The sequence below is a fragment of the Pristiophorus japonicus genome, chromosome 3, assembly GCF_044704955.1.
Source record: "Pristiophorus japonicus isolate sPriJap1 chromosome 3, sPriJap1.hap1, whole genome shotgun sequence".
NCBI classification, from domain to species: Eukaryota; Metazoa; Chordata; class Chondrichthyes; family Pristiophoridae; genus Pristiophorus; species Pristiophorus japonicus.
This window is the reverse complement of record NC_091979.1, coordinates 310,745,663-310,771,080: the sequence shown is the minus strand read 5'-3', so window position 1 is coordinate 310,771,080 and position 25,418 is coordinate 310,745,663. Positions and strand designations below refer to the sequence as shown.

The 25,418-nt window shown below is 46.5% G+C and overlaps 1 protein-coding gene across 1 annotated transcript in view; it reads right to left on the bottom strand.

The window, feature by feature from the left end:
• pcdh15b (protocadherin-related 15b) overlaps positions 1-25,418 on the bottom strand; it is a 1,866,923-nt gene that overhangs the window by 675,387 nt on the left and 1,166,118 nt on the right. Inside the window, exon 13 of the mRNA XM_070875055.1 lies at positions 15,388-15,594. Coding sequence (XP_070731156.1) covers positions 15,388-15,594 — 207 coding nt within the window. The remainder of the gene's footprint in view (positions 1-15,387; positions 15,595-25,418) is intronic.

Sequence of the window (25,418 nt, the reverse complement as noted above, 5' to 3'; positions counted from 1 at the left end):
ACCCAGAGAAATGTCTGCATCTCTTTCAGCCCAGGAGGGCCAATGTTTATTTTTTCTTTCACCATTTTCGGGGATCCCCATTTGAGCCCTTCTAGAGGCCGGTACACTTTAACTGACTAAGCTTACCAGGCTCCAGACTTCTGCTGGGTCCCATTTGGGCCAGGGAAGTAGGAAATCCCAGTGTTATGAATTCCCAGACCTGGCCTCATTCCCTCCATGCAAGTGGCAGGTGGAGAGTCTGCAAGGAAACCCCAGATTTTGAGGAGTCCCTGCCTATTTCCAAGCTATTCTGCTGGACTTCTGCCTGAGGTATTGGTGGGTCTCTGCTGGAACAGCAAAGGATATTTAATCCCTGTGCAATATCGATTACTACACATAAAACTGTTTATCTAATGTAGCAAATCCAACACTGCTGCAAAATCGGTACCACATTTTATTGCCTTACATTAAAAAATTCTAATTTGAAAGCATTTTTAATCATCTCTTCAAATACTAATGTAGTTCAAGCTATTGCAATTAAAATATTAGAACACAAATGTATCACCATATTCACCAATCACTCCCCCTGTGCAACCTCCCCCACCCACTCCCTAGCCAAACATACACACTGGGGGTGAAATTTGCGAAAGCTTAAAAAGGGGCATGGGGAGCCAGATGGCAGTGGGAGGAAATAGCACAAGATGTCAGTGCCACAAATGTTGCCCTCGGACCTGGATCCAGTGTCGTAAGAAGTTTAATGACCTAATACGAGTGGTCAAGGTGAATGAATGCATCTTCAAAAATGCCATAACCTTCCAACTGCACCACTGGCCTCACACGCTGCTCAATGCACCACACCCTCAAGCAATCACGATTCCTACCACACAGTCATAGCTTCACCTCACCCTCACACACTTACCACTGCTGCAAGACTCACGCACATATATCACACCTATCACCCAATGCCAACTATCCAGCTATTCAACTATAGCAGGCACATCACCCAAACACATTGCACCACGCTCACTGACACACTTCCCTTTCTCTAGGTGGTGTAAGGTTCTGCAAAACCAACCACGGAGACATGTGGCAGGGAGAATGGGAAGATGCCATGTTTAAAATGACCAACTGCAGCCAACAGCCTGTAAACCGCGGAGGATGATGGGACTCTGGCCACCCTGTACAGTAACAGACAGTCTTGCAGGGGCACGGAACCGGACGGGGGATGAGCCAGCTACCGTAAGGGGGAAAGAGTGTACATTCGGTTCTTCCAGGAAAATGGATACAAGGCAACTTTATATTTTAAAAAGACATTTCTCCAGCTTTTCGTGTAAAACCCTCACAGAAGAGGCAACATGTCCAGGAAAAATCTCCCCAGTAAGACACAAGGCAACACAAAGGGTATTAGTTTGAATAATTAAACAAAGGCCCACAGGATTAATGCAATCATTTTGGCCAGCCCAGACAGAGTGGCACCTCTGTCGAGATAGTGAACAATCATCAGCGAGCGACAGGATACAGGAGGTGTGGCTAATCTCCCATTCCAGACAGATCGATACACAACGAACTGCCATTCACACCCCATTTTATTCAAGGAAGACCCAAGACAATGGCATGCAGTTTTGGCGCGAAGATGAACGGACTATAAGAAAAGGCTGAAAAAAAAACACACAGGGTTGGAAGTTGGAAGCTGGGGGGTTGGAGTTTGGAGGTTGGAGGTTTTGGAGGTTGGGGGGTTGGAGTTTGGAGGTTGGAGGTTTTGGAGGTTGGGGGGTTGGAGTTTGGAAGTTGGAGGTTGGGGGGTTGGAGTTTGGAGTCAGCTTTTGCATGGAGTTGTAGAGTTGAGTTAAGAAGGTGGGAGTCAGATTTCGTTGTGGTGGAGTTGAGTTAAAGGGGAGTTGAGTCAGCTCTTCTCAGGGCCCTCGCTCTGGGGAAGGTGTGCTTAACTCCAGCAGCTTTTTGCATAGGAGCCAACCGAGAGGCAAATAGAAGAAACCGACGCAACATCGAGGAGGAAAACCAAACCGACCAACACCGTAAAACCCACCCCAGAGGGACCCCAAGCTGAAATAAGTGCCCCCCAAAACCCCGGAGTTGATAGGATTGTGGGTATAGCCCAAACCCCCTCACAGACTCAATTTAGGATAGGAATTGGTAAGAAGGGTGGAAGTGGGAGGTGGGGTTGTGTGTGGGTGGAATGTTTCAACCTCTTATCTTCCCCTTCCCTGTTGCGAGAATTTTTTGTGTTGTTGAGTGAGATTGTGCCATTGCTGCTATTTACGACCTCTTCCTATGCCCTCTATCTTTATGTTTACTATTCTAAATAAACAACATGAGCCATTTTGCACTCTTACCCACTGTGTCTGGTGCCTTGTTACTCACCCATCCTCATAAATCGCACGTACAGAACCTCAGGGAAGTGTGGATTCGAACCCACACTCCGAGCTCCCCTTACAGTGGCACACAACTGCCATGAGCAGCAGCAAATGATCAGAGGGAAAGCCCGACTTCACAACCTGATACAGCTGGAGGACACAGTGTTGGAGATAATTGGAGGGGCGTCACTGAGACCATGCCAAGCGGCGAGGTTGAAAGCAATGTTGATGATGACGTTATGCTCATACATAATCCTTCTTCTCCCATCCCAATCCCATCCCAATTCCCACTTCCCCCCCAATTCCACAATCTCTACTCACTTCTGAGGGTGCATACATGGATATCTTGCTTCCCCCTCCTGACCACAACCTGAATGTTGTGCATTTCTCCTTTCAGCTACCCAAGAAATGCACAGACAGTCTCCGATGTTATGGAGGAGGAAAGTGAAGGGGCACTGTCACTCGATCTAACACTCCCAGGCAGCAGCCCATAAAATGACACTTCACAGAGTTTAGAGGGAGGATCTTACGTGGTGAGTCGCCGGGCACAAGTGGACAGCAGCCAGTGCAGGGGGAAAGGGCAGCTCAGGTGCCAGCTCCCCGCAGGGCAAGTTCGCACATATGAGTCCTGTGCAGCAGAACCTGACGACTTTGAAGAAGAAGGGTGATGGGCATGCACACAGAAATGCTTGATGCAATGGCACGCCTGCCAGAGAACTTCTTGTCAATGTCAAGGAGCATGGAAGAGTTCGCTCCAACCTTGCATTTGTAGTAGAGGTGGTAGAATTCTGTGACCACCTCCTTGGTTAAACGGAGACTCCTACTACACTACTCCTGGCTTATGTGCAGGTAGGAGAAGTGCTCCCTAAAGACCCGAGGTGGCTAATGTCATGTATGTAGGCTTGGAGTTACTAGCCACCAGGTGGCGCCACTGTTGGAGGTCATTGGGCTGTACGCACGTGTGTGCAGGCCAAGTATAAAAGGCAAGCCATCATATAATGTTGTCACTTTGGGCCCTAATAAAGCAGAGCCAGGTTTGTACCTGTGTTAGTTTACAGTATTCAGTCTATCGAGTTATTACATACATCACATTTGGCGACGAGGTAACTTAAGAACCTTCGCATGCAAAGATGAGTACAATTGGAATTCTGGAGAGATTCGTGGAGGGAGAGGACTGGGCAAATTTTGTAGCTCGCCTGGACCAGTACTTCTTGGCCAACAAAATGGAGGAACCCACTGAAGCAGTTAGGCGCAGGGCGGTCTTCCTCACGGTTTGCGGTCCAAAAATCTATGGACTCAAAGAATCTTCTCTCGCCTGCAAGTCCAACGGACAAGGACTATGAGGAATTGTGTGCTCTGGTACGTGACCATCTCAAACCAGAAGGCATCATCATCATCTCACGATATCGATTCTACAAGCACGTTCGTTCTGAGGGCCAGGGTGTGTCAGAATTCGTTGCCGACCTAAGACGTCTAGCTGGACCGCGTAAGTCCGAAAACATGTTGGGAAGACATGCTGCGGGATTTCTTTGTAATCGGCATCAACCACGAGGTGATCCTGCGTAAACTACTGGCAGCGGAGATGCTGGATTTGAGCAAGGCCATCACGATTGCCCAGGCATGCATAACGACGGACAAAAAACAAAAACTTAAAGCAGATATCATCGAAAAATCGGAACTTGGCAAGTACTGTAAACAAGATTGTATCGTCGTTTGGCAGAGCTGCATATGGCAGGGCCTACTCGACTGCGTACGCGAAACCTGTGGCTGCCCAAAGTCCGCCAACGGGAATGAATCCGATTTCAACATGTTGGCGTTGTGGGGGCAATCATCGGCCTCATCAGTGTCGGTTTAAACAGTACATTTGTAAAGTCTGTTCGAGACTGGGTCATCTCCAGCGCATGCGTCCGCAACTGAGCAAGCGTGCTGCGACACACCAAGTGGAGGATGATGACCAGTATAGCGCGGATCTGGATATGCAATCCGAGATACCAGAGGAGGAAGTGTATGGACTGTATTCGTTCCTGACAAAGAGCCAAGCGATAATGATTAATGTGAAACTTAACGGTGTGCCGGTACCGATGGAATTGGACATGGGTGCGAGTCAATCAATAATAAGCCAGAGGACATTCGACAAGCTGTGGGATACTAAGGCTGTGAGGCCTAAGCTGAGTCCAGTCAATGCTCAGTTGCATACGTACACTAAAGAACTCATAACGGTGATTGGCAGTGCAGTAGTCAAGGTGTCGTATGATGGTGCGATTTACCATTATGGATTGTTCCAGGCAATGGTCCAACGCTGTTTGGCAGGAATCGGCGAGAAAAAATCAAATGGAATTGGAATGATATCAAAGCGTTGTTGTCGGAGGAGGATACTCCATGTACTCAAGTGCTGAGCGAGTTCCCCTCGCTGTTTGAATCAGGCATCGGCAATTTCACGAGAGCCAAGGTGCAGATCCACATGGACTCAGATACAAGACCCGCCCATCATAAAGCTCGAGCAGTTTTGTACATGATGAGGGAGAAGGTCAAAATCGAACTGGACAGACTCCAGCATGAAGGGGGCATATCACCAGTCGAATTTAACGAATGGGCCAGCCCCATTTTTCCTGTGTTGAAGAGTGATGGCACTGTCAGGGTTTGTGGAGACAACAAGGTTACGATCAACCAAGTTTCGAAACAAGATCAATACCCGTTACCAAAGTCTGATGACCTATTTGCAACGCTAGCCGGGGGGGAAGTCATTCACGAAACTGGATCCGACGTTGGCCTACATGACACAGGAGCTGGTCGAGACGTTGAAGAAATTTACGTGCATCAACACTCATAAAGGACTGTTTATCTTCAACAGTTGTCCTTTGGAATTCGCTCGGCTGCAGCCATATTTCAGAGGAACATGGAGAGTCTACTGAAATCCGTCCCTAGAACCGTCGTGTTGCAAGATTATATTCTGGTCACAGGTCGTGAAACCGCTGAACATCTGAACAACCTGGACATCGTCTGGACAGAGTGGGACTCAGACTGAAACGTTCGACGTGCAACTTCATGGCACCGGAAGTTGAACACCTGGGGAGGAAAATTGCTGCTGACGGCATCAGGCCTACGGACTCGAAAACCAAGGCCATCAAAAATGCACCCAAGCCTCAGAATGTGACGGAGCTGCGTTCGTTCCTTGGTCTACTCAACTATTTTGTTAATTTCTTACCGAGATTGAGCACTTCATTAGAGCCACTGCACATGCTGCTAAGAAAAGGCGACAACTGGGTTTGGGGTGCGTCTCAAGATAGAGCTTTTGAGAAAGCTACTAATCAGCTTTGCTCTAACAAGCTGCTGGTACATTATGATCATGTAAGCGTCTAGTATTGGCCTGTGATGCTTCATCATATGGAGTTGGTTGCGTGCTCCAACAAGCTAATGAGTCAGGTAAACTACAACCTGTTGTGTATACTTCTACAAGTTTGTCAAAGGTGGAAAGAGCCTACAGCATGGTAGAAGAAGAAGCCTTACATGTGTGTATGGTGTTAAAAAGATATATCAGTATCTGTTTGGTCTTTGGTTTGAACTGGAAACCGATCACAAGCCACTCATTTCATTGCTTTCGGAAAACAAAGGTATAAATACCAATATATCGTCCCGCATCCAGAGGTGGGCGCTGACATTATCTGTCTATGATTATGTCATTTGCCATAGACCTGGCACCGAGAATTGTGCCGATGCACTGAACCGTCTGCCGTTGCCCACACCGGAGGTGGAGATGCCACAACCTGCAGACCTACTGTTAGTTAAGGATGCTTTTGAAAGTGAAGGAACCCCTGTCACGGCTCAACTAGTTAAGCCATGGACCAGCCAGCACCCGATATTATCGGTTGTGAAACGTTGTGTCCTTCGTGGTGATTGGTCTGCCATACCTAAAACAAATGGGTGATGAGACCAAACCTTACAACCGTCGCAAAGATGAACGATCCATTCAGTCAGATCGTTTACTGTGGGGTAATCGTGTTGTTATGCCTAAGAAAGGCAGAGAGAAATTTGTACATGATCTACATAGCACTTATCCCAGTATGGTCATGATGAAAGCCATTGTCAGGTCTCATGTATGGTGGCCTGGAATTGACTCTGATCTGGAATCATGCGTGCATCAGTGCAACACTTGTTTGCAGCTAAATAAAGCGCCAGCGGAATCACCGCTGATTCTATGCTCGTGGCCATCTAAACCATGGTCCAGGATCCACATCGATTTGCAGGTCCCTTCCTGGGAAAGATGTTTTTAGTTGTGGTGGATGCATATTCCAAGTGGATAGAGTGTATAATAGGGAAGGTGGCTCAACCGTGGCTATCTAGGCAAATCAGGGATAGTATTAAAGCCAAGGAAATGGCATACAAATTGGCCAGAAATAGCAGCGAACCTGGGGACTGGGAGAAATTTAGAACTCAGCAGAGGAGGACAAAGGGTTTGATTAGGGCAGGGAAAATGGAGTACGAGAAGAAGCTTGCAGGGAACATTAAGGCGGATTGCAAAAGTTTCTATAGGTATGTAAAGAGAAAAAGGTTAGTAAAGACAAACATAGGTCCCCTGCAGTCAGAATCAGGGGAAGTCATAACGGGGAACAAAGAAATGGCAGACCAATTGAACAAGTACTTTGGTTCAGTATTCACTAAGGAGGACACAAACAACCTTCCGGATATAAAAGGGGTCAGAGGGTCTAGTAAGGAGGAGGAACTGAGGGAAATCCTTATTAGTCGGGATATTGTGTTGGGGAAATTGATGGGATTGAAGGCCGATAAATCCCCAGGGCCTGATGGACTGCATCCCAGAGTACTTAAGGAGGTGGCCTTGGAAATAGCGGATGCATTGACAGTCATTTTCCAACATTCCATTGACTCTGGATCAGTTCCTATCGAGTGGAGGGTAGCCAATGTAACCCCAATTTTTAAAAAAGGAGGGAGAGAGAAAGCAGGGAATTATAGACCGGTCAGCCTGACCTCAGTAGTGGGTAAAATGATGGAATCAATTATTAAGGATGTCATAGCAGCGCATTTGGAAAATGGTGACATGATAGGTCCAAGTCAGCATGGATGTGTGAAAGGGAGATCATGCTTGACAAATCTTCTGGAATTTTTTGAGGATGTTTCCAATAAAGTGGACAAAGGAGTACCAGTTGATGTGGTATATTTGGACTTTCAGAAGGCTTTTGACAAGGTCCCACACAGGAGATTAATGTGCAAAGTTAAAGCACATGGGATTGGGGGTAGTGTGCTGACGTGGATTGAGAACTGGTTGTCAGACAGGAAGCAAAGAGTAGGAGTAAATGGGTACTTTTCTGAATGGCAGGCAGTGACTAGTGGGGTACCGCAGGGTTCTGTGCTGGGGCCCCAGCTGTTTACATTGTACATTAATGATTTAGACGAGGGGATTAAATGTAGTATCTCCAAATTTGCGGATGACACTAAGTTGGGTGGCAGTGTGAGCTGCGAGGAGGATGCTATGAGGCTGCAGAGTGACTTGGATAGGTTAGGTGAGTGGGCAAATGCGTGGCAGATGAAGTATAATGTGGATAAATGTGAGGTTATCCACTTTGGTGGTAAAAACAGAGAGACAGACTATTATCTGAATGGTGACAGATTAGGAAAAGGGAAGGTGCAACAAGACCTGGGTGTCATGGTACATCAGTCATTGAAGGTTGGTATGCAGGTACAGCAGGCGGTTAAGAAAGCAAATGGCATGTTGGCCTTCATAGTGAGCGGATTTGAGTACAGGGGCAGGGAGGTGTTGCTACAGTTGTACAGGGCCTTGGTGAGGCCACACCTGGAGTATTGTGTACAGTTTTGGTCTCCTAACTTGAGGAAGGACATTCTTGCTATTGAGGGAGTGCAGCGAAGATTCACCAGACTGATTCCCGGGATGGTGGGACTGACCTATCAAGAAAGACTGGATCAACTGGGCTTGTATTCACTGGAGTTCAGAAGAGTGAGAGGGGACCTCATAGAAACGTTTAAAATTCTGACGGGTTTGGACAGGTTGGATGCAGGAAGAATGTTCCCAATGTTGGGGAAGTCCAGAACCAGGGGTCACAGTCTAAGGATAAGGGGTAAGCCATTTAGGACCGAAATAAGGAGAAACTTCTTCACCCAGAGAGTGGTGAACCTGTGGAATTCTCTACCACAGAAAGTAGTTGAGGCCAATTCACTAAATATATTCAAAAGGGAGTTAGATGAAGTCCTTACTACTCGGGGGATCAAGGGGTATGGCGTGAAAGCAGGAAGGAGGTACTGAAGTTTCATGTTCAGCCATGAACTCATTGAATGGTGGTGCAGGCTAGAAGGGCTGAATGGCCTGCTCCTGCACCTATTTTCTATGTTTCTATGTTTCTATGTCATCCAGTACATCCACAGCTACCATTGAGAGCTTTCGTGTCATGTTTGCCACTCATGGTCTGCCTGACATCGTTGTAAGCGACAACGGACCTTGCTTCACTAGTCTGGAGTTTCAAGAGTTCAAGAAACTCAATTGTATCAAACATGTGAGATCAGCGCCATTTAAACCCGCATCTAATGGTCAAGCAGAGCGTGCTGTCCAAACCATCAAGCAGAGTATGAAATGTGTAACTCAAGGTTAACTGCAGACACGCTTGTCATGCATATTGCTTAGTTACAGGACAAGACCTCACATGTTTACCGGGGTCCCCCCTGCTGAACTATTGATGAAGAGAGGTCTCAAGACCTAGCTCCCTCTTGTCCACCCTGACGTGAACGATCATGTTGAATACAGACATCAAAGTCAACAGTGGTATCATGATCGCGCTGCTGTGTCACACGACATTTCTGTTAGCGATCCTGTGTGTGTACTAAATTATGGTCAAGGTCCCAAGTGGATCGCCGATACTGTTACGGCCAAGGAGGGTAACAGAGTGTTTACTGTCAGGCTCAAGAATGGACAAACATGCAGGAAACATGTTGATCAGATAAAGCTGCGGCACACAGATGAACTGGAACAGTCTGAAGAAGACCCAATCAGTGACCAACCAACCTACCCTCAGTCATCAGAGGACTACGCTGTCATCAATTAATCTGGACTTTCAATCCCTGACATGGTCATTGTCACACACTTGAGATCGGGTACACAGCCCCCAGGCATAACAGACTCAGAACACTCGCCCAAGGCTGGAGTTGAACTGAGACGATCAACTCGGGAACGAAAAGCCCCGGAAGGTCTCAATTTGTAAAAAGACTGTTACTATTCAGTATTCAGTCTATCAAGTTATTACATACATAACAGTTAAGGCTTCCTGTTGAGAGCCCTCCTGCACCTCCTAATCCTCCCGCTGTTAGCAGCTTGTGGTCTTCTTCGCTGCTGCCGCTCCATCTCACTGTCATACCCAGGAACAAGGCGGACTGCAAATAGAGCCCCCATGACTGGGAGCTAGTGATGTGAGTTGGGAGTTGGGGCTGAGGGTGGATTCACTCTGGAGCATCCACGATGCTGAGAATGACGTGAGTAGCACGTGTAGCGAGTTGGTCGTACCGCAGGTAAAGGGAATGGAAGACCAGCAGTAAGAGCAGTGCAAGGAAGGTAGTGCAGGGGTCCCCTGTGGTCATCCCCCTGCAAAACAGATACACTGCTTTTGGTACTGTTGCGGGGGATGACTCATCAGGGGAGGGCAGCAGCAGCCAAGTTCATGGCACCGTGGCTGAATCTGTTGCACAGGAGGGCAGGAAAAAGAGTGGGAGGCGATAGTGATAGGGGATTCAATTGTAAGAGGAATAGATAGGCGTTTCTGCGGCCGCAACCAAGACTCCAGGATGGTATGTTGTCTCCCTGGTGCAAGGGTCAAGGATGTCTCGGAGCGGGTGCAGGACATTCTAAAAAAGGAGGGAGAACAGCCAGTTGTCGTGGTGCACATTGGTACCAACAACATAGGTAAAAAAAGGGATGAGGTCCTACGAAATGAATTTAAGGAGCTAGGAGCTAAATTAAAAAGTAGGACCTCAAAAGTAGTAATTTCGGGATTGCTACCAGTGCCACGTCCTAGTCAGAGTAGGAATCGCAGGATAGCGCAGATGAATATGTGGCTTGAGCAGTGGTGCAGCAGGGAGGGATTCAAATTCCTGGGGCATTGGAACCGGTTCTGGGGGAGGTGAGATCAGTACAAACCGGACGGTCTGCACATGGGCAGGACCGGAAACAATGTCCTAGGGGGAGTGTTTGCTAGTGCTGTTGGGGAGGAGTTAAACTAATATGGCAGGGGGATGGGAACCAATGCAGGGAGACAGAGGGAAACAAAAAGGAGACAAAAGCAAAAGGCAGAAAGGAGATGAGGAAAAGTGGAGGGCAGAGAAACCCAAGGCAAAGAACAAAAAGGGCCACTGTACAGCAAAATTCTAAAAGGACAAAGGGTGTTAAAGAAAACAAGCCTGAAGGCTTTGTGTCTTAATGCAAGGAGTATCCGTAATAAGATGGATGAATTAACTGTGCAAATAGATGTTAACAAATATGATGTGATTGGGATTACAGAGACGTGGCTCCAGGATGATCAGGGCTGGGAACTCAACATCCAGGGGTATTCAACATTCAGGAAGGATAGAATAAAAGGAAAAGGAGGTGGGGTAGCATTGCTGGTTAAGGAGGAGATTAATGCAATAGTTAGGAAGGACATTAGCTTGGATGATGTGGAATCTATATGGGTAGAGCTGCAGAACACCAAAGGGCAAAAAACATTCGTGGGAGTTGTGTACAGACCTCCAAACAGTAGTAGTGATGTTGGGGAGGGCATCAAACAGGAAATAAGGGGTGCATGCAATAAAGGTGCAGCAGTTATAATGGGAGACTTTAATATGCACATAGATTGGGCTAACCAAACTGGAAGCAATACGGTGGAGGAGGATTTCCTGGAGTGCACAAGGGATGGTTTTCTAGACCAATATGTCGAGGAACCAACTAGGGGGGAGGCCATCTTAGACTGGGTGTTGTGTAATGAGAGAGGATTAATTAGCAATCTCGTTGTGCGAGGCCCCTTGGGGAAGAGTGACCATAATATGGTGGAATTCTGCATTAGGATGGAGAATGAAACAGTTAATTCAGAGACCATGGTCCAGAACTTAAAGAAGGGTAACTTTGAAGGTATGAGGCGTGAATTGGCTAAGATAGATTGGCTAATGATACTTAAGGGGTTGACTGTGGATGGGCAATGGCAGACATTTAGAGACCGCATGGATGTACTACAACAATTGTACATTCCTGTCTGGCGTAAAAATAAAAAAGGGAAGGTGGCTCAACCGTGGCTATCAAGGGAAATCAGGGATAGTACTAAAGCCAAGGAAGTGGCATACAAATTGGCCAGAAATAGCAGCAAACCTGGGGACTGGGAGAGATTTAGAACTCAGCAGAGGAGGACAAAGGGTTTGATTAGGGCAGGGAAAATGGAGTACGAGAAGAAGCTTGCAGGGAACATTAAGACGGATTGCAAAAGTTTCTATAGCTATGTAAAGAGAAAAAGGTTAGTAAAGACAAACGTAGGTCCCCTGCAATCAGAATCAGGGGAAGTCATAATGGGGAACAAAGAAATGGCAGACCAATTGAACAAGTACTTTGGTTCGGTATTCACTAAGGAGGACACAAACAACCTTCTGGATATAAAAGGGGTCAGAGGGTCTAGTAAGGAGGAGGAACTGAGTTAAATCCTTATTAGTCGGGAAATTGTGTTGGGGAAATTGATAGGATTGAAGGTCGATAAATCCCCAGGGGCTGATGGACTGCATCCCAGTACTTAAAGAGTTGGCCTTGGAAATAGCGGATGCATTGACAGTTATTTTCCAACATTCCATTGACTCTGGATCAGTTCCTATGGAGTGGAGGGTAGCCAATGTAACCCACCTTTTTAAAAAAGGAGGGAGAGAGAAAACAGGGAATTATAGACCGGTCAGCCTGACATCGGTAGTGGGTAAAATGATGGAATCAATTATTAAGAATGTCATAGCAGCGCATTTGGAAAGAGATGACATGATAGGTCCAAGTCAGCATGGATTTGTGAAAGGGAAATCACGCTTGACAAATCTGGAATTTTTTGAGGATGTTTCCAGTAGAGTGGACAAGGGAGAACCAGTTGATGTGGTATATTTGGACTTTCAGAAGGCTTTCGACAAGGTCTCACACAAGAGATTAATGTGCAAAGTTAAAGCACATGGGATTGGGGGTAGTGTGCTGACATGGATTGAGAACTGGTTGTCAGACAGGAAGCAAAGAGTAGGAGTTAAATGGGGACATTTCAGTGACTAGTGGGGTACCGCAAGGTTCTGTGCTGGGGCCCCAACTGTTTACACTGTACATTAATGATTTAGATGAGGGGATTAAATGTAGTATCTCCAAATTTGCGGATGACACTAAGTTGGGTGGCAGTGTGAGCTGCGAGGAGGATGCTATGAGGCTGCAGAGTGACTTGGATAGGTTAGGTGAGTGGGCAAATGCATGGCAGATGAAGTATAATGTCGATAAATGTGAGGTTATCCACTTTGGTGGTAAAAACAGAGAGACAGACTATTATCTGAATGGTGACAGATTAGGAAAAGGGGAGGTGTAACGAGACCTGGGTGTCATGGTACATCAGTCATTGAAGGTTGGCATGCAGGTACAGCAGGCGGTTAAGAAAGCAAATGGCATGTTGGCCTTCATAGCAAGGGGATTTGATTGCAGGGGCAGGGAGGTGTTGCTACAGTTGTACAGGGCCTTGGTGAGGCCACACCTGGAGTATTGTGTACATTTTTGGTCTCCTAACTTGAGGAAGGACATTCTTGCTATTGAGGGAGTGCAGCGAAGGTTCACCAGACTGATTCCCGGGATGGCGGGACTGACCTATCAAGAAAGACTGGATCAACTGGGCTTGTATTCACTGGAGTTCAGAAGAATGAGAGGGGATCTCATAGAAACAGTCAAAATTCTGATGGGTTTAGACAGGTTAGATGCACGAAGAATGTTCCCAATGTTGGGGAAGTCCAGAACCAGGGGTCACAGTCTAAGAATAAGGAGTAAGCCATTTAGGACCGAGATGCGGAGAAACTTCTTCACCCAGAGAGTGGTGAACCTGTGGAATTCTCTACCACAGGAAGTTGTTGAGGCCAATTCATTAAATATATTTAAAAAGGAGTTAGATGTAGTCCTTACTACTAGGGGGATCAAGGGGTATGGCGAGAAAGCAGGAATGGGGTACTGAAGTTGCATGTTCAGCCATGAACTCATATTGAATGGCGGTGCAGGCTCGAAGGGCCAAATGGACTACTCCTGCACCTATTTTCTATGTTTCTATGTTTCTATGCATGGCATTGTCAATATTGCTCCTATGATTAAATTCTACCTTTGCAAGAAGCTCAAAATGGCAGATATGCAGGACAATGTTTTTTGTACTCTCTCCCCAAGGTCAAAGCCCTAGTACAGACCACACCCTGGTCGGAGCAGGCGCAATGATCGGGAACCCTTGCCCTGGGCTTCATTTGATCATTTGATGCATGCTGTTGGCTTCTCATGCCTTCAGTTCACCTTCCACTGCTCCCCACCCCTGGGCATCTTTTCAAGCTGAGCCCTGACCCCGGTGTCTGGGCGAGGGACCGATTCTGCCGGCTGAGCCCAGTTTGGAGACTTTCGGTGCTGGCGTGTCAGTTTTAAAAAATAGAAAACTTAAAGAATTCCATTAAACTTCCATTTATTGCGTTTTAAGTTTTAGAAATTTAAGCATGATTATTGATATTTATATGTTCTTGACTCCCTCCAAAATTTTGCATAAAAATAATGGCGTCGTTCTGCGCCGATTCTTTGATGTGAGCTGGTTTTCCCTTCAGTGCCCAGAAGGTTTTTTAGGAATGGGCACATACGCCGTCCTAGGAGAAATTTAAATTTGCCAAACTTGCATAATTGTGAAAAACTGACGCAGGCATTACGTTATGCCCCCACGATGCCAAAAAAAAACAAATCTTAAAGAATCATAACTAACTGAGTTACACTGGCACAGAAAGATTGGGGAAACTTGGATTTTTAAATTTCGGCCAAAACATGCGGCGTGCGTCAAAAAAACGGCGCAAATCACTGCGGAAAACGGAGCCCAAATATGTAGTCAGTTTCACAGCCAATAATAGCAGCCAGTAAGTCTCTACTGATGTTAACATCCTGTCGTCTGTTAAAGTATTCAGTAAGCATATTCTCAATTGGTCATGATTATCCTCAATTGAGTTATCATCCAGTGTTCTGCCTATTAGAAAGCAGGACTTTGAAAAATGTGATTGAACAGTAGCTGAAATTACAATCAAATCGTAAAAAAAAACGATTACCATCCGTCATGAACCAGGGAAAAGACTTAGCTGAAAAGCTTGACCCAGGATTTCATTTGTCAAATGAACCTGCCTGTCCTTAGTTGTCTGCTGCAGGACAATGGTCATCCATTATTATCTAATTAAAAAGCAAGGTCTTACAATGTCAATAATTTACCAGGGCAGATATATACATATATAAAGTACTAGAAATTCATGCGGGTTGCGGGTTGCGGGGGTGGGGGGGGCGATAAAGTCAAATGAAATATACAAGTCAACGAAAACAAAACGGCAAATGCAATCAGTTAGTGATCAGAGAAATAAAAAAAACACTCACTTGACAAGAACCAAAAACATGCAAACAGATAACTATCTAACATGCACACACAGATAAATCAACCCTAAATACATACAGGAGTAGCACCTGATGGCACCTACAAATAAACAGACAAACAAGATTCACACAAATGGAAAACTGATCATGAAGATGAGATTAAAATATGCACCCTCAACATCATAAAAACATCATGAAGTGTTACAATTGGAATAGGTTCTGCAGTGCTTGGTGGCGAACAAGACTGTGCACCTTTCAAATCTCATGGAGAGCTCTTTAAAATGAAAATAAAGCAAATGTTACTGCAGATTTCATGACAATTTGCATTATTTTCAAAAATGAGATACATATGTTTATTTTAAAGTCCTAATTATAATATATACACTTACAACCAACAGCAGCACTCACCTCCTCCACATCATTATCCAGTGCTACAATTCTTAATGGTGTTGTTAAATTCCGACTGTCTGAAAGGGTTGTTCCCACTGGAGCAGACTCAACGATGAAGCCCTGGAAGGTGGTTTGTTCAAAGTATGGGGCCTGGTTGTTTTCATCTAGAACCTCTATGTGCAAATTGGCAAAAGCTGGCAGTGGGTGCCTGTTGTCTTGTTCTGCCTAGTTGAAAAACAGAGAATCACGTCCTGTTAGTCATGGCTAGGGATTGACTGGTCAGTCAATTCGGCTTAACAGAATACACTTGACTGAGGTGCTAAATTGCCTCAAACCTGCAGCAGTAGTAATTTTGTATACCACTTGACAGGTGAGTTTAAAATGTGAATCGCTGTATCGGCTTTTAAAAGTAATGATGGTGAAAATTTCCTAGATTACTGGACGTTTTGTTTGGAACAGTATAATCAAGCTGCAGTTCACCCCTCAGCCAAATAGGTAAAAAATGACTCCTGTCACGATGTTCAAAATCCATTTATTATGAAAAATATTAATGAATTCAATGAGAAGTAATCCTGGAGCCATATAACCAATGTAAATAAACTATCCAATTATAGTGAAGTGGTTTAGACTCCTGCTGAAATGCTAAAAAAAAAAGCACCTAAGATGTCCATTCTTATCAGTGTTAGCTGTAAATGTCAAATCGCTTTGTTAAGAAAATAAGAACTTGCATTTAGATAGCACACCATAACCTCGGGACGGCTCAAACACTTTATAGCACAAATTCCGTTCCCTAGCCATCGATTCCATGTCCTAGCCACTGACTCAGTCTATTCCTAACCTTGGCATCCTATTTCACCGTGAGCTGAGCCTCCGACCTCATGTCCTTTCCATCACAAAGACCACCTCGTTCCACCTCCGTATTATCGCTTGTCTCCGCTCCGCCTTAATCTATCTGCTGCTGAAACCCTCAGTCAAGCTCTTGTCATCTCCAAACTTGACTATTCCAATGCTCTCCTGGCCGGCATTCCACAAACCATCAATTGAGCTCATCCAATTGCTGCCCAAATCCTTACTCACACCAAGTCCCTTTCACCCACCATCATCATCATAGGCAGTCCCTCGAAACAAGGATGACTAGCTTCCACGCCAAAAAAGGATGAGTTCACAGGTGTTTCAATGAAGGACCTAATATTCCAGATGCCGAATACATCTTGAAGGGTGGAAGATGCCTGTGCGTGGATTTTTATAATGCGTGATGGCCGTTGCACACCAGCCACCACACGGGCTTGACAGAGCCAGGTCTTGGTCCAATGGCAAGGATTACCCAAGAACAGCCCTGCTGCACGGACCTAGTGCGCACACTTATCGCAGTGTGGGCTGGCCCGTGTTGCCCCTGGGCTCTCACCTCTCCTGGGCCCCGGTCACCCACCACCCCAATGCTCGCTGACTTACACTGGTTGCCTGTTCACCAAGGCAGATGGAGCCTTGGTTTAACATCTCATCCCAAAGACGCGACCTTAAACAGTGCAGCACTCCCTCAGTACTACATTGGAGTGTCAGCTTGTATTATATGCTCAAGTCTCTAAAATAGCAGAAACAGAGTGGCTTTACTATGCACTGGTGATGTCCTGTTTCTCACGTGCTACATTTTGAACAATTATACTGAGAGGTTTTCCTGTACAATAGTACAAAGTACATTTCCATAGTAATTGTGAATGATCCCCACAAGTGTTTCAAAAACATCAATCGACCTTGCAACAATAATGTTGTTACTACAAATGCTTCCATTCCTAAATATTATGAAAAATTGTTTGTCAACGCAGAAGGCATCTTCTCTGTAATGGTTTCTATATTTTGCATTCAGCTCACACCAAACATTACCATTTCTATTTCTGTGCTTATTCTCTATGGAGGATTTCCCTGTTGTGATAGAGGATTGGCACGCATGTATTAAAAAAAATTAATTCAGAATGATACAATTCTGCATCAGACATCCCAGTAGCTGCAGCACTCATGCCTCGGAGTCACACATTTGAATCTGAATTTTGACAACTATTAGAATCCACCTGCTCCCATTGAGTGCATGCAATCAGTCTTGATCAGTCTATTAATTAGAATATTACGTGGCAGTGAAGTATTCCACTTTTGAGGAGGGCAGAAAAAGCAAAAAATAAACACGTGCTTTATTATCAGAGGTCAAGATACAAAAAACCACAGGAAGGAGTACAATATTATCAGAGGCCAATATAAAAGCTTCAACAGTAGTATTCAAAGAAGAGCAGAACGTTCTACCGGTGCCCTGACCAACTTGCTTCCCTCAATGAATTCATCAAATAAACATTATCAATTGCTTTCTGTAGGACTTTACTGTGCACAAATTGGCTACTGCATATGCCTGCATGATAAGAACATAAGAACATAAGAATTAGGAACAGGAGTAGGCCATCTAGCCCCTCGAGCCTGCTCCGCCATTCAACAAGATCATGGCTGATCTGGCCGTGGACTCAGCTCCACTTACCCGCCCGCTCCCCGTAACCCTTAATTCCCTTATTGGTTAAAAATCTATCTATCTGTGACTTGAATACATTCAATGAGCTAGCCTCAACTGCTTCCTTGGGCAGAGAATTCCAGAGATTCACAACCCTCTGGGAGAAGAAATTCCTTCTCAACTCGGTTTTAAATTGGCTCCCCCGTATTTTGAGGCTGTGCCCCCTAGTTCTAGTCTCCCCGACCAGTGGAAACAACCTCTCTGCCTCTATCTTGTCTATCCCTTTCATTATTTTAAATGTTTCTATAAGATCACCCCTCATCCTTCTGAACTCCAACGAGTAAAGACCCAGTCTACTCAATCTATCATCATAAGGTAACCCCCTCATCTCCGGAATCAGCCGAGTGAATCGTCTCTGTACCCCCTCCAAAGCCAGTATATCCTTCCTTAAGTAAGGTGACCAAAACTGCACGCAGTACTCCAGGTGCGGCCTCACCAATACCCTGTACAGTTAGGGTGACTGTGACTATGCTTCCAAAAGGTAATTTAATTGGCTCTGAAGCACTTTGGGATCTCGTGAAGATGTGAAAAGTAAACACAAAATCTTTCTTCCTTCGCCCTGCGGTATAGAGACACACTAGTGATAGGTTGTAGCACCCCAGACCGCCTTACTTAATTGGCAAGAGGTGCTTGAATGGTGCAATGAGGAAAAATAATATTTCAAAGTTATTTTGGATGAAAGCCCTTTCCTAACTCTATTGCACACAAATAAATTTCCGGCGAGATTCCTGATGGTGGTCCGCATCCTGCAGCGCCGGTCCTGATGTTCACACTCAACTATTTTTGTTGTGCACTTTAAACAAATGCCCCCCTGCAAGGCGGGGGGATCACACTCCAAAATAAATGTTTTCCAGTGCCCCTTTTTTTGGGAGGGGTGTTTGATGTTCACACTCAACTCTCAACTCTGGAACTCTCACACCGGGTGTGAAATAGTACTCCACTATGGTCACAACTCAGATGCTGATAATACCACCAAGTGGATTCTGATGTTTTCATCAACAAGACTAAAGAAAATTGCTGGATGTTGATGACAGACTGCAGAGTCATGGACTGCAGTTATACTCCACCCAGTGCAGAAATGGTGTGTTAATAATGGTTTTTAACCTCCAGTTTACTTTTCTTTTCATTCGTACTGGCCCCATTATGTATTTTTCACTCTGAACTGCTTGTCTTCTTGTGTCCCCCACCGTCAGTTATCATCATCATCATAGGCAGTCCCTCGGAATCGAGGAAGACTTGCTTCCACTCTTAACATGCGTTCTTAGGTGGCTGAACAGTCCAATACGAGAGCCACAGTCCCTGTCACAGGTGGGGCAAATAGTCTTTGAGGGAAGGGGTGGGTGGGACTGGTTTGCTGCACGCTCTTTCCGCTGCCTGCACTTGATTTCTGCATGCTCTCTGCGATGAGACTCTTGGTGCTCAGTGCCTTCCCGGAGGTTCTTCCTCCACTTAGGGCGGTCTTTGGCCAGGGTCTCCCAGGAATCAGTGGGGATGTTGCACTTTATCAGGGAGGCTTTGAGGGTGTCCTTGTAATGTTTCCGCTGCCCACCTTTGGCTCGTTTGCCATGAAGGAGTTCCGAGGAGAGCGCTTGCTTTGGGAGTCTCGTGTCTGGCATGCGGACTATGTGGCCTGCCCAGCGGAGCTGATCAAGTGTGGTCAGTGCTTCGATGCTGGGGATTTTGGCCAGGTCGAGTACGCTAATGTTGGTGCGTCTGTCCTCCCAGGGGATTTGCAGGATCTTGCGGAGACATCGTTGGTGGTATTTCTCCAGCAACTTGAGGTGCCTAATGTACATGGTCCATGTTTCTGAGCTATACAGGAGGGCGGGTATTACTACAGCCCTGTAGACCATGAGCTCGGTGACAGTTTTGAAGGTTTGTGACAGTCTTGAAAACCTCTTTTCCTCAGGAGGCCGAAGGCTACCCTGGCGCACTGGAGGCAGTGTTGGATCTTGTCGTCAATGCCTGCTCTTGTTGATAGGAGGCTCCCGAGATATGGAAAGTGGCCCACGTTGTCCGGGCCGTGCTGTGGATTTTGATGACTGGGGGACAGTGCTGTGTGGTAAGGACAGGCTGGTGGAGAACCTTTGTCTTGCTGATGTTTAGCGTAAGGCCCATGCTTTCGTATGCCTCAGTAAATACGTCAACTATGTCCTGGAGTTCAGCCTCTGTACGTGCGCAGACGCAGGCATCATCTGCATACAGTAGCTCGACGACAGAGGTTGGGGTGATGTTGGACCTGGCCTGGAGACAGCGAAGGTTTAACAGCTTCCCACTGGTTCTGTAGTTTAGTTCCACTCCAGCTGGGAGCTTGTCGGCTGTGAGGTGAAGCTTGGCAGCGAGGAAGATTGAGAAGATTGAGACGATTGGGGCAATGACACAGCCCTGTTTGACCCCGGTCCAGACATGGATTGGGTCTGTAATGGATCCATTGTTAAGGATCATGGCCTGTGGAGCAGGCGGAGGCTGTTGACGAACCTTTGGGGGCACCCGTAACGGAGGAGGATGCTCCATAGACCCTCACGGTTGACAGTGTCAAAGGCCTTTGTAAGGTCGAAGAAGGCCATGTATAAGGGCTGGTGCTGTTCCCTGCATTTTTCCTGCAGCTGTCGCGCTGCAAAAATCATGTCCGTTATGCCCCGAAGGGGACGAAATCTGCACTGTAACTCCGGGAGGAGCTCCTCAGCCACAGGGAGAAGACGGTTGAGGAGGACTCTCACGACGACTTTCCCAGTGGCTGATAACAGGGAGAATCCCCTGTAGTTGCCGTAGTTGGACTTGTCCCCTTTTTTACAAATGGTAACAATCACTGCATCTCTGAGATCTCCCGGCATGCTTTCCTCCCTCCAGATGAGAGAGATGAGCTCATGTCTTCACGTCAGTCGTGCCTCACTGCCATACTTCGGTACCTCAAATAGGGATTCCATCCGCTCCCGAAGCCTTCTTGTTCTTAAGCTGTCTTACGGCTTTTTCTACCTTGTGCAGTGTTGGGGTTTTACTGAGATGGGCGGGTAACATGCTGCGGGATGGAGTCGAGAACACTCAATCAAAGGCAGAGTCTCGATTGAGGAGGTCTTCGAAGTGCTCCTTCCAGCAGGCCCTGACAGTCTCAGTGTCTTTGATGAGTGTTTCCCCATTCTTGACCAGCAGTGGGGTGGGGCCTTGGGTGTTTGGGCCATAGGTGGCCTTGACTGCAGTGAAGAATCTGCGCACATCATGGTTGTCGGCCAGCTGCTGTATCTCCTGTGCTTTCTCCATCTACCACCTGTTCTTTAGGTCCTGGGTTTTTTGTTGGACCTCAGCCTTGAGGCGTCTGTAATGTTGCTTTGCTGCTCCGGAGTTGGGTTGTTGCTTAAGGCTCAGAAATGCCCTGCGTTTGCGATCTATTAGCTCTTGGATCCCCTGATCATTCTCATCAAACCAGTCCTGGTGTTTCCTGGTCGAGTGACTGAGCGTCTCTTTGCAGGCGCTGGTTATGGAGGCCTGGAGGGCAGACCAAGCGCTGTGGGTATTCTGCATCTCAGGGTCATCAAGGCACGCCAGGTTAGCTGTGAGGCGCTGACTGTATAGGGCTCTCTCAGCCGGGTTTTTAAGTGCCCCAACATTGATTTTTTTGCAGCACCGCTTCTGCTGCCGTCTCCACATTGGAGCTATGTTGATGTCAATGATGCATCAGATTAGGCGATGGTCTGTCCAGCAGTCGTCAGCTCCTGTCATGGTGCAGGTGATGCGCACATCCTTGCGATCCCAGGCTCCGGCGATGACATAGTCAAGCAGGTGCCAGTGTTTGGAGTGAGGATGTTTCCACGATGCCTTGTACTTGTCTCTCTGGCGGAACAAGGTGTTGGTGATGACAAGGTCATGTATATTTCTCCAATGAATGGCAACCACTCCCTCATCTCTGCTTTTATTGAAATAGTGCATCTCAGATAAAGCTTCTGTCAGTCTTAGTTGCACTTCCAGTCAATTTTCAGTATCAGAGCTGTTTCTATTTCAATATAGGGTCTCCATAATGATTTTCTTGTGGGGAATAGCACTTCAAGAGCACAATTACCAGGGTCTAAGGTAGGCTTTAAAGAAATATTAAAGCAAAATACTGCGGATTCTGGAAATGGGACATACAAACAGAAAAGGCTGCAAATAGTCAACAGTTGAGTAGTTTCAGCATTTTGTTTTTATTTTTAAACATATATATATATATATATATATATATATATATGATTTTAGCCTAAGGGCTGGGGTTGAGATGTCCATAAAGCCTGAGGGGATGCCTGCTGAGAATCTGTGATTAGGAGATGCGAGGGTCGGCTTCTGGATAGGCTCATGATGCGTGAATGAATATGGGGGCAGGTGGGGACTCAGCAATTTGATTGGTTGGTTTTGTGATTGCCAGTTGTTCATTGGCTGCTTTTGGATGGACAAGTTATTCGTCAATAGAGCATTTGAGCCAACCAGATTTGTGGATCAGAGAATCAGGTGTGGAGTGCACTTGAATCATGGAATTCCTGAATTTCGTGTGTGGAAGGGGGCCGAGCCTCTCCAAGGAGGAAGTCAGAGACTTGCGCTCCGTGGTTTATTGTAGGGCGTTGATGTTTTGCTCCAAAGAGGATTGTAAAAGGATGTGGGGGAGAAATTGCCCTGCGCCCCAATTGGGAGCGGGAACCTGCTCGGGATGGTACTTCCTGCGCCCGAGGCCCAAAATCCTGGCCCGGCCGCGGAATTGGCCTTACCGCCCTCACAGGAAGTGGAGTGCAATCTTGCGCGCTCCATTTCCACTTGGGGTGGGTACAGCGGCGCTAATAGGGTGCGATCGGCAGCGTTACGCAGATGTTCCGTGTAACACTGGCGTGTTTCAACGCCCGTACGCTTCGCTCAAAGGGGAGGGCCGCTGTGCACTTTGCACAGTCTCTGATGGCCTCCACTAGGCCATCAGGGCAGTGTGGTACTGGGGCCTGGCCTGGCCAAAGTGCCTGGCTGCATGATGATGGCTCAGGCCACACTGGAGGGCATGAATTGGAGCCGACCAGTGAGTCACGATGACGGCGCGGGATGCTCGTGACCTTCGCCACGTGAGTTTATGTTGGCCCGGTTGGCGAACCGCGAGACTAGCACTGACACCTACTCGCGCCATCCTCGCGGGAAGACAATATCCGCCGCGGGGCAGAAAGAGATCGTGGCGAGGAGCTCAGGGGTCGCCACGCATGGCGATGACGTCATCGCCCGCTGCTCAGCGGCCCGGGGTTCTACCCGCGAGGTGCGACTCTTTCATGGCAGCGCCTCTGCTAACTCTCGGTCAATTTCCTGGGAGCAGGTAGGGTTCCCCCGACCCCACCGGGCAAAAAGTGTTTTGCACTCTGTTAGCACCTCCCGAAAGCGCTAACAGGCTGTGCAAAAAGGGGCAATTTCGATTCCTGGGTTCCTAAAGTCTGCTTCTCTGTCCTCTTCACCAGTGCTCAACACCAAGCTTGCCCTCTGACAAGCGACCTCCTGGGCTGTCATTTTCCCTAGCATCTGCTCTTGCTCACCTACGCTCTCGAAATCACCTCGTCCAACTCGGCAATGGTGTTTTTAAGTTGTTTCAAACTATGCAGTAGTGAGTTACCAATTGTTTTACCCACAATTGACTAATAGGGCTCTGTTTTAATTGCTGACGTAACTTAATGAGTTGGTAAGATCAGTGCTGTAGTTGGGATCAGTGAGGTTCGGCCTATTGTCAACCTATGACGTATGAATGTTATATCATTGAAGCTAGCTGTAAAGGAAGGGAAATAGCCAAACATCCTGCAGCTCTTAGTCTCCTGCCTTGTCATCTCCGATGCTCAGCGTCCTCCTTCTGCCTATTGTGTCCATGTCAGCTTTTTCCATTGGAATAAGTACTTGAATATTGGCTGCGCCTCCTTAAATTCTTGTTCTCTCCTCGCCCCCACCCTCCACTTGCTAGAAGAGTGACAGTGCGTTAGTGCGTGAAAAGTTTGAGCAGATGTGTGAGGTAGTTTCAGATAGTGTGTATGGTTAGAGGGAGAAGCAGAAAGTTGTGAGCAAGAGGACAAGGTGATTGTGTGCAAGAAAGTGCCTTCAGTGCAAATTGTGAAAGCAATTAGCAGAACAGCGAAATGCATTCCAGTTGTAACCAGGTAAAAGCAGAATGTTGTTTGCGCCAGTTCTGAGGGCGGTAGCAAGTGTTGCATTTCGGTGCAGTGTCAAATAGTGATTGGAGGAGAAGCATGTGGATTGGGGGATAGAAGATTGGGAACGCTGGTGTTGCAAGGCTTCATTCAGAGAATCCGATCGATAAAGAAAACATTTTCTCATGTGCTGGCTGAAAAATGTCATTCAATTTGTTCTTGCACTGCAGCCAGTTCCTTGGAATTATGTAGCAGGCATTCACATGCTCAACCATTTCTTTCTATGCTTGTTGGCTGCGTTGCCATCCAAAGCGAGGAGGACCTCTTTCCTGGCCCTCATCTGCTCCACTAACCCCTCCACTGCATCATCACAGAAACACGGTGCCCTGGCAGATGGTAGTCTTCATAAAAAAGGTGAAAAATTGCATTTCATAACCATTCGACCATAGGAATTGCTATATCGAAAAAATTCCAGGTCTATCCAGGTCTATCTAGTTCACCTTCTGCAATCCTGATAGTCAGATGATATAATGATAATGGAGTTGTTGACTAATCATAGCAATCAATCTCTAACCATTAGCCTACAATGGACCAAGGAATGACACGAGTAAGTTACCAGTGGTGGAGAGCTTGGGAGCCAGCTTCACCATTTTCCTCCCAAGCATGTTATATTTACTGCATGTCATGTCTCAAGCTACTCATATGCTGTATCCCAAAATGTCAAACACCACTATTTAAACTATATCTCTGCTGTAAGGAAAGACGTTGTATTTATATAGCACCTTTCGTGACCTCAGCACATCTCTAAGAGCTTTATAGCCAATTATGTACTTTGAAATGCAGTGTAATCTCCAGTCTGCACTCATTGGCTAGAATTTTCCCAGCCCTTCGAGTGTGGGTTTGGAGGTGGTGTCAAAATGGCCCTGATTGAAAGCAGGTAGGAATCCTGCTCTGAACCCACCTCCGTGTGAGTTTCTGACCTGTCAGATTTGCGTTCGGATAGCAGACCCAACAGCGAGCAGTGAGACAGGTAATTAACGTCATTAAAAGGTACATAAATACTAGTTAAGAGGCTTAAAATCAGCACTTACGAACTTTTTGACGGGTTTGCCATCCCTCGGGTTTCACGCCATGTAAGTGGAGTCAGGTTCTCAGGGACTCTCCATTGCTTTGACTAGTTGACAACTGCAGAAGTGGTATAAAAGCTACCATTTCACAGCTGTTCATTTTCCAATGTCAGAAGATGAAGCCTTAAATATTTGGAAGAGATATTTGAGCTGTCTGCACTTTGAAAGTGTTTGCAGTGAACTCTCTATTCACTGTTACCTCCTTGGAGCAAACTTTCTCACCATTGACAGGGCACTTCTGTCATCTCA